Genomic DNA, 9,464 nt, shown 5'->3' on the forward strand with positions numbered 1-9,464 from the left:
TCAATTAAGGAGTTTATACAACTAGTTTAATGGCCTCAAACAGAACTTAATGACATTTTTTGTCACACTCTAGAATGCCCTTTCCTTTATTTTGTGGCCAGTCTGTGTAGTCATTTTTGACACAACATGAATAGAAAAAATGTACAAACACACTACCATATGTAACACTACAGCTCTACAGAATAGAAATTAGCAGTGACAAAACAGTGAAACTAACTGCAGCCAAATGCCCTGGCACACTTGTAAAAACGTATGAAATAATACAATTGCTTAGATTTTTGAAAAAAAAAAGTTCCCTTTTGCATGTATGCATTAATTTGAACACAAAGACCTTCACCAGTGGCTGTGGGGTCACACAAAACACCACTCAGTGTATGCAACTTTTCCACGTGCAGCAACAGACAAAAGCACAAAACGTTAGTAACCATGTTACAAAGCTGCCACCATGATGATCAAAAACACTGCATATTCTAATAACTGCTGAAATGTGAAACAGAAATATGGAGCTTTGATAGAAATAAGGAGTCTCTTGTTCTCCTTCCTGCTGCATTCGTAATTAAATGAACATGTTGCTCTCGTCCTCGATAACTTATCGTACAGTAACAGTGATCCAGAGGCCTGTTAGACTAGTGTGCAAATGCTGTCCAGCTGTGACAGTTTCTAGCTGGGTGAATAATAGCTAAATATAAGCAACATCCATTTCACCTGCATAATTTTTTTTAAGGCACAATGAAATATTGATAGTTGTCAACAGCTCTTGACAAATACATTATTTTTCAATTAGTCACAATGGGTCATTATTAGAACAATGCAATGTTTTAGGACATAATCATGCATTTTTAACATATTTCTATTTCAATTGTAAAACTACTAAAATCAGTAGTTCACGTACAGAGAAAAATCTGTAAACCTTGATTTGCTGGTTGAGCCAAAATTCCAGCAGTGGTCTTCGTTGAGGAGGAAGACGATAGCAGGGTTGAAATTTGAATCCTCTTCTTAATACACTTTGTTGTAGTACGCAGTGATTTCCTCCTGTGATCTCTTGAGCTTTTGCAGGAGGATACTGGAGCAGACCAGGGCAATAATCTGTCATGCAGACACAGAGGGTGGAGGGGAAGTAAAGGGCAGGGATGGGACAAAGAGCTGTGCAGTGAACATCTTGCTACTCCTCTTATCACCTCCAGGATTAAACCACAGCCACACAATGAGAGAGCGTGAAAAGGAGAGGTTGCACTTCCCTTTCCCTGCTATCAATTTGTGCACAGCCACTGAAAGAAGGATGCTAGTGCAGAACAAGACAGGGAGAAAGAGAATGAGGAACAAGTAGACAGAGAAAGAGAATGAGGAACAAGTAGATACCTAAAAGAATTCAACCTTGTAAACTGCCTTTAACTCATTTGTGATGTGAGGAGCCCTCCAGGAGTTAGCTGGTGATGAAGGTGTGCCTTCTGTGCTTGAACCTGTCTCATCAGCTCATCACAAGTTGATTTACTTTAAATGATTGTAGCCTTCGCAATTGATAAGTAAAACTGAGTTAACAGTAGAGGTAAAAAATAAATGGATGAAAACTTGCATTTGTATTCTATAAGCCAGGGCATTGTGGAATAAAAAGACAGGATGAGAGTGAGAGTGAAAACTGTGAGGACGGGGCACTAAGCCTGAGCCACCGGGATGTTTGCCACAGTGAAAGGGGTGAAGACGACTGGATCTTGGTCAAGATGGGGGTACAAAGTGGAGACAGATTGATGTTGAAGTGGCAGAGGTGTAGCCAGGTTTGCAGGGGATTGAGTCAGGATGATATACTGAGCAGATGAGGCGGACTGACGAAGCTTTGCAGAGAGGGTTGTGCTGCAAATCAAAGCTATGAACTTTGGGAACCAATGATTCAGGAGAATGAAGGGGTTTTAGACCAAAGAGAAACAGAGTGCACAGCCATTAGAACACTGTCATTAACTTGACGAACAATAAGAGCAAAAGACAAAATTAAGCTGGTCTATAATCCTGCAACTGAATGAGGAAGTTATTTTCCACCAAAACAGCAGTCTCACTTTTCGTCAGTACTGTGTTTTGATGGTCATTCAGTGCTGTTAAACATAATGTTAATACTGTTCACCAATAATTATCACTCAAACATGACAACAAAGCATTTTGAAGTAAACAAGGAAAGGGTTGTGGCGAGAATGATTCAAAATATGATTTTGGGTACCTCAAGTGTTGTTTAAAAGCTTTTTTTCTGTCGTTTTTTTCTGCATGTGGCTCCATAGATGTAATGTCAGTCTAACACTTTGGTCCAAACTGACATATCTCAAAAACTGGATTGCTATCAAATTACGTTCAGACTTTTATCTTCCTCAGAGGATAAATCCTATTGACAGATGATCCCCTGACTTCTCTACTAGCGCTACCGTCAGGTTGACTTTTTTGCTTATAACAAAATGCCTGCAAACTCCTGACATTCCTGTCAACCTCAGCTGTGCTTTGTGTTTGATGCTAACTAGCCAACATGCTAACAGGCTAAACTAGGATGGTAATTCTGGTAAGTATTATACAGGATAAATATCAGGATGTTAGCATTGTCATTATGAGCATGTTAGCATGCTGATGTTTGTCTTTTAATCATCAATTTTTAAAAAGAATCCTATTTCCAGGGTTTATCATGTTCTTGCAATTCATGATGATGAATTGTAGCTGTAATGAGTTGCAAACAGTATTTGTTTATGAAAATGGGTCGGTGTGATTCTTTTTTTTCTTTAAAAAAAAATAAAATACGGGTTGTTCAGTAAATAGCCATAATATATGGAAATGTGGTATGGAAATGTGCATATTTGCTTACCAAAAGAGCTCCAGTTCCAATGAAGATACCCATCACCAGTGGTGCCTTGCTGTTAAACACATCCAGGATGATCCCAGGACAGTTCTGTAATCAGATGAAGACAGGAGACACTGTGAGCTCCCTGGGACATGGACACTAGCTAACCCAGATTCTGAAAAATACAGCATATTCAATTTCCACTACTATAGATTCATTTGTTAAACTAATGTCAACTAACACTGTTTTGAGCAAACACACATAAACCTCAAAGATGAACTCAACACCAAGGCTTGCACACTAAATACACTCTGTTACCATATTTATTAGAATGGCCCCTGATTTTGGCACCAACTTACAGGCATGACCAAGTGCTCAAAGATCCCATCTGGTTTGGGGCAGGTATTTTTAGCCAGCTCTATTATGGGGACTCCTGTCACTCCGCAGCAGTGAAGCTACAGAACAGAACAACAAGATTAATATCACTCAACAAAGCCTCACAATTGAATCAAAAAACATCATATTTGACATTATATCACTAATAAACTACACATGAATGTACAGAGGAAGGATCAAGTTCACAAATGAGAAAAACATTAAGAAACACACTGAGACAAAGTTAAACAGCTTTTCACACATCAGAGTGAATAGGTAAGAGTTTGCACTTACCATTTTGTGGATGAATGTGAGAGTGATACCAAGGGCTGGGTCTCCACTAGCCGAATACAGAGCATACAAGCTGGAGTAGAACTCCGTAATCTGCAGCCCAACCTTAATGAAAAATAAAACAGTCAAGATCATACACAGTAATTGATTTTTTTAAACATATATTTTAATCCCAGTTTTTTGATCCTCTTGTTCTCTTCCACCCCTCTCACCTCATCACTCCTTGAATAGGCAAGCACTCCAATGGCAACTTCAGCAACAGCCAGAATGGCCAGAAGGACAGCGAACTAAAAGAAGAGAAAGAGGTAAATAAACATAAATGTAAGACCTTAATGAGTTTGAGTATATTTATTTGCACAGGTTAAAATCAAACAAATAAATACAAACAAGAAAGAAAAAAATCAATGTTTATGGAGAGGAAAAAAGCCTGGTGGGTGTATTGATTACCTCTACCTAAATACTACACTTAAATATAAAAGAAAAACAAGGTCAGACTATTAAAAAGCAAATAGGATTATAAAACAAACATTAAAGCCTTTTTAAAAATATGTTCTAAAGGACTTTAGGGGTAAAGAAATGTGAACTACATGAAAAGAGCTGACCTCCTGTTGTCAGATGTTTGGGAAGATGAATATCAGATGATTATCTGAGTAAGAGTCAATCTAAGAGTTAGTTTTAAAATAAGATCTAAAATGATCTAAAAATATATTTCCTTCCTTGAATTGTATACATATTAAAAGGTACATATTTGGAAAGTTTGAAATAGAGGAGCTGCTGGAGAGCAAAGATTTGAGCGGGTTGTAATCCTGAGCAAGCGTTTTTGTTGAAGAAAGATTCTGTGGAGAGTTGTGGGAAATGTACTAGCTTAATAACAAAATAGCCTATTTTTTCTATTATATACATTACATTGACTAACATAATCAATGTGTTCTCTCCAGTTCAGGTTATCGTCAATTATTACTCCAAGAAATATAGGTTTCTTGTTTTAGTTTTAGATAGCATCTTTAATCAATGACTGATCATTTGAGTGTGACAGAACCAAGGTGGTATCATCTGCAAACATTCAGAGAGAGATTATGTTGAACGTATCTGGTAAATGATTTATATAAATGAGACATAATAGCAGCTCTAGAATGGACTCGTGGTGCATACCAAACTGTAAATCTGCTTTGTCAACCTAAAATCTGAACAAACTGTTCTCTGCGTCAAATGCTTTGGATAGATCAGATGAGAAAAGGTTAATAATCAGTTAAACAAACAGCATATCACAGCCTTAAAGCCATAACAATATAGTTAGCGCCTCTCCTAAAAAAATGGAGGTAAAATGTAGACCTCACCGTCCACTGAAGCATATAACTTATAAAACTACTCTTGACTGAGTGCAATAACTATCATTTACAGCTTTTACCACGTGTTCAGGCAGATACATTTCATGAATTACTATATAGAAGCAGACAATTTACTTTCTTATCAGTTGCCTAGCGCCTGAAATCAGCCTCTTGTTCACAACATCGCTGCCTGTTCATGAACAAAATACTAGGGTTTGCTAATTGCAGTGATAGATATGCCGAGGTTTTCCTCTGGTTGAATTGATATAAACTGGTGCAATTTGTTGCTGTGCTTAAGTCTTTGCTCCATTACATTTATGCGTTGAAAATCTGATTTTTCATCTCCGTCACAGCTTGCTCCATCCTACAGTACAGTCCTTTGTGCTATGTAACAGTTAAGGAATGCTTCTGGACCCTCCCAAAGGGACCCCGAGAAAAGGCTATGAGATAAAACCATTAAAGATCAGGGGGAAAAGAGAGAAAGACACATTCGAGAAAATGATAATGTTTGATTCTGCAACATATTTTAACCCCGCTGTTTGATAGTTTATTATTGCATTGTTGAGGATAAAACTGCACACCACACTAAAATGAGTGCATGAAGGAGCATGCATTTTGCCGCCCACTGATAAGGTGATGAATGAAAACAAGGACTTGCTGAGTGCCAAATAAAGACAAGGGTCAAATGTGCAGAATTTCAGATATTCAGAGATCTCTGCGTTACTAAGAGACCCTCTTTCCATTCCTCATTCCTCCCTCACATTGGTTATTTTCCCCACAGGTGTGTTGTGGGGGTTTCCCCAAAATGAAACCGAGAAACCGTTTGTGGTTAAATCTTGAAGTTTCACTACTGAAACTACTGACACTAGTCTGTGTCTGCAGGCTGTAGGGACTATAATAATTGTGAAACTGAACCACAAAAAGGAAGAAGTGGTTTTAAGCACAAGGTGAAACGCAGTAATTGTACCTTTTGTACTTGATTGTTAGCTTTGAAATATGAGTGATCTTTAGTTTCTTCTTCTACTAGGACTATCTCTTTTTATGCGATGTTCGAACATGATGTGATGAAATACCCTGTCTATGTGTGTAAAATAATGTTCTGTTCTTCTGTCCAGTAAAAACATGAAGCTTCACTTTACATTCAGACAAACATGAAATGAAGCTGTCTTGTTTGTTGTGGTTGGTCTCAATAACCCCGCCCCCCGCCCCCTAACGTAAGTGGTTCTTTCTTCTAGTCCAGCAAAGACCTGGTGCCACTCTGGAACCTTTTTTTTTTTGGCCTGGAGCCAGTTCTTTGTCTGTGTGAACAGGAAAACTGGTTCCAAATTAAGCACTGGAACTGCTTTGGTGTGAAAGGGGTAAGAGTGGGCTATTAGGGGTGGGGGTGGGGTGTCATACACACGTAGAGAGAGACAGTGAGAAAAAAACAGCTCCAAGTGTGACAACAGCCTTGCCGACCGGCACGGAGAAATAAGCGTCTGGTGTGAACCGAAGGGCTGTGGCAAGCGCGAGAATTTCCCTAACCCTAACCCCGGTCTGAACCTGGCGTTATGATACTTTTTTTTTTGGGGGGGGGGCGCAAATATTTTTAATACATTCAAATGAATTGTGTGACATTTGGTATTCGTTTGAACTTGATTTTTGACACCCTTGCATCCTGTGTTTAATAGATTTGAAATCCGGTTCAACCAGCTATACAGTGACAACTGTGCACCCACCGTATTATTGGGTTGACTCTGTGTTTGTCTTGTGTCTTTGCCCATGTTGACTGTGGTGAAGACACAGCGGTGCCAAACTGCACCTGTTTGCACTACTAAAGGCTGCAAATCTATAACTGTGCTCCAGTTCATTTCATTTAAGAATGACTACTTTCTAAAAAACTGCATGACTTTTTATAGTCAGTATTGATTTAAAGTGCAAACAAGTGATGTCAGCCAATTTTTCTTAAAAACATGAGTGATAAATATGAGCAATACAACTCTCTCAGTTTGCTCAGTTGTGCTAAGACTGCAGATAACACTGAACATTTCGCCTTGAATTAAAAATGGGCTTCTGTCTCTGAAAGAAAGCAGTTTAGTCTCCTTAATTATTTAATGGTTTGTTTGACAATTTAGCCTTTAAGCAAATGTAGTGTTTGTACTCACTATGAAAACTTGTCATGTCTGATAATCATTTTCTTTCACACATACAAATTGAATTTTAAGAGACTTTGTTGAACATAGTTTCTTTTTAATTTGCTTTTTAAAAGAAGTCACTTGCATTACCAAACTACCTCCTCAAAATGTGTCATTTCTGTAAAGAAACAATTACTACAAAATTCTTCCACACTAGTATCTCCTTTTGACGAGTGTGTCGGATGTATCAAAAACTTCTACAGACTGATGATCATTTGTACTCACACCTGTTAATCCTCTCTACTTACATGTGTAAAAATAGATCTCTGACTGTCTGAATGCTTCCTCTTTTGGATGCTATTTAGACGAATAGCGGTTATTTGGCGTTTTTCCAGAGCAGCTTGTGTAAAATCTGATGCAAGTACGACTTTTGCAAGCTCCGACAATGTGGGCAGACAAAATAAAATGTACAATCCGAACCTTGTTGCTTTTGCAATATTTCTCTGACTGCCGAACTATCATGTTAGAGGGAAAGTTAGGAAACATAAGAACTGAGAGCTCAGGAAAATGAGAGATGAGCTTTTCCCATTTGCTGCTTCTATTATTTTGTCCTTGAACTCTGCAGCTGTTATCTGTCGACTAATGCATGTATAATGGAAAAAACTTAGTTAATTTTGGATTTCAATAGTAGACACAGTACCTCCATTGTGTAGGACAGGCTATTGTACTCACACAACAGGATACAAAAACTTGGCTACAGCCTCAATTTAAAAGGAAATGACTGTGTGAGGAAGAAAAAAAGTCTCACCACTTGCAGAGAGCATCGTTTCTCGTTGCAGGCGCCATAGTCTCCAAACGCCACCACAATCAGCATCACTGCACCCATAGCTATCAGCACCGTCACACCTGAAAATAGGAAAGAATAGAAAGAAAGTTACTAAACACATAATCAAAATCTAAATTATCACCATGCATTTTTTTTTGCTGGGCTGGTGAAGGGGACACAAGTTCACTCACCCGTAACAAATGCAGTCGAGTTGAGGGCATCTATTTCAAAGATGCCTCTGGTGTTGTCGCTGAATCTCAGCCACAAACCGAGGCCTAAGAAGGCAAAACCTACCACCTGCAAAACAGGAAATGGAACCAGTTTGAATGTGGAACAACATCAGCAACCTTTGTACATTACATCTTTTTCACCTCACATTCTTAATGTGGTTTAAAAAGGAAGGAACTTTGTTTTTGATAATACCAGATGTATTACATGCCAAACGGAAATGTCAATGTGCAGAATGTAGGGCAGCTAGGCAAGCAAAAGCAAACATTTAGGATAAAAACTCCTGTCAAACAACAAAAATAACAGGTTAAAAAAGAGTATAAATAAATAAGTGTGATTTCTCTTTCTGTTTTCTTTCATCTTGTGTAATAGTTGTGTCATATAAAAGCAGACTGTGTGAGGATATTGCATCATTAAGCAATAACTGCTACTGTTCATTGTGAGAAAGGGAAGTAAGAAGGGTAACTTGAGCTGGGATGTTCTGCAGAAACGAAACAACAATCCAACAATAGAAACACCCATGTGCATCTTACCGAACTACACTGTAACAACTTTGACTTAGTAAAAAACCCACACGTCCTTATTACGCATTATCCCCGGAGATATCTTAGTAAAACAAACATAATTAGCCTTTTCCAAGAAAAATAAATGCATTTTGGTGTCTTATTTGTTTTTCTCAAAACTGCGTAGTGTTGCAGTTTAACACACTTACCGCGAAGATGAGGTTGAAAATGAGGAGGGTGTATTTGCAGAGGAGGCCACATCCGTCCAGAGCCATAATGGTCAGCGGTTTGTTTTGGAGTGATTCCTTGTTAATGTCTGTAAGGTGAATAAATGCATTACATCATCAGTTCTGGAAGCCTGTTGCGTAGCTACGTATACTTATATTTAAAATACACGTGTACACACATACTAAACTCTTTAATTTAATCTGTAAATGGCGTATTGAGCTGTTGATAACACGATTAAACGTTTAACGACACTGTTACGACGTCACACTGTTTGGTGTTTCTTTTAAAAGACTATTTGCTTTAACATTACAGCAATGCGTCACATGAAATAACCTGCTAACGGAATAAATACCTGTATTTTTAAGAGGCGTCGGAAGTCCTTCTTCTCCTGAGCAGTAAGTAGATACGGGTCACCTACAGTCTACAAGTCTATCGTCTCACACTTTGCTGCGGCTTCATTTAATGTGCGCTATGTCCCGCCTCTTCACCCCCGCTCACTAATTTGATTTGCGGAGAGGCGTGACTGACGAGAGGGAACCCCTGTGAGCACAGAGGACACACTGCTAGACACTGGGAGGATCTTGATGGGAACCTGAGTAGAAATGAAACTTTAGGAAACGATAGCTAAGGGATGTCAAAGGCGTGGTAATTGTGTTGTTATGGTTAACGGACGACCTATGCATAAAGTCGTTTTTTAATGGTCTGAGGTGGCACAAACAAAAAACTGAGGGATTTAGATTCAGATTCATTTTATTTTTTTGT

General features: G+C 38.5%; 1 protein-coding gene across 2 annotated transcripts; it reads right to left on the reverse strand.

Annotated features, from left to right (window-relative positions):
- Positions 1–281: 281 nt before the first annotated feature.
- On the reverse strand, positions 282–9,188 carry zgc:65811 (uncharacterized protein LOC393524 homolog). Of its 2 annotated transcripts, none has more exons than XM_062437955.1 (9): positions 9,055–9,188; positions 8,684–8,790; positions 7,935–8,040; positions 7,726–7,823; positions 3,688–3,762; positions 3,479–3,580; positions 3,169–3,264; positions 2,834–2,917; positions 282–1,086 (listed from the first exon to the last, which is right to left on the reverse strand). In XM_062437955.1, exons 2-9 carry the CDS (start codon positions 8,747–8,749, stop codon positions 997–999), a joined length of 717 nt encoding a protein of 238 aa, XP_062293939.1. In that variant the 5' UTR covers positions 8,750–8,790; positions 9,055–9,188; the 3' UTR covers positions 282–996. The 2 variants fall into 2 exon arrangements, with proteins under 2 accessions (XP_062293939.1, XP_062293938.1); XM_062437954.1 differs by having other exon boundaries at positions 282–1,868.
- Positions 9,189–9,464: the final 276 nt, after the last annotated feature.

The sequence above is a fragment of the Scomber scombrus genome, chromosome 18 (assembly GCF_963691925.1).
Source record: "Scomber scombrus chromosome 18, fScoSco1.1, whole genome shotgun sequence".
NCBI lineage: Eukaryota > Metazoa > Chordata > Actinopteri > Scombriformes > Scombridae > Scomber > Scomber scombrus.

What these genes read in the sequence shown, in the direction of transcription:
- zgc:65811 (XM_062437954.1), bottom strand. Translation starts at nt 8,749, where the DNA reads ATGGCTCTGGACGGATGTGGCCTCCTCTGCAAATACACCCTCCTCATT. An exon ending in TTTTCAACCTCATCTTCGCG is followed by an intron (nt 8,041 to 8,683) that starts GTAAGTGTGTTA and finishes CCTGTTTTGCAG; the next exon opens with GTGGTAGGTTTTGCCTTCTT. An exon ending in TCACATTCATCCACAAAATG is followed by an intron (nt 3,265 to 3,478) that starts GTAAGTGCAAAC and finishes TCTGTTCTGTAG; the next exon opens with CTTCACTGCTGCGGAGTGAC.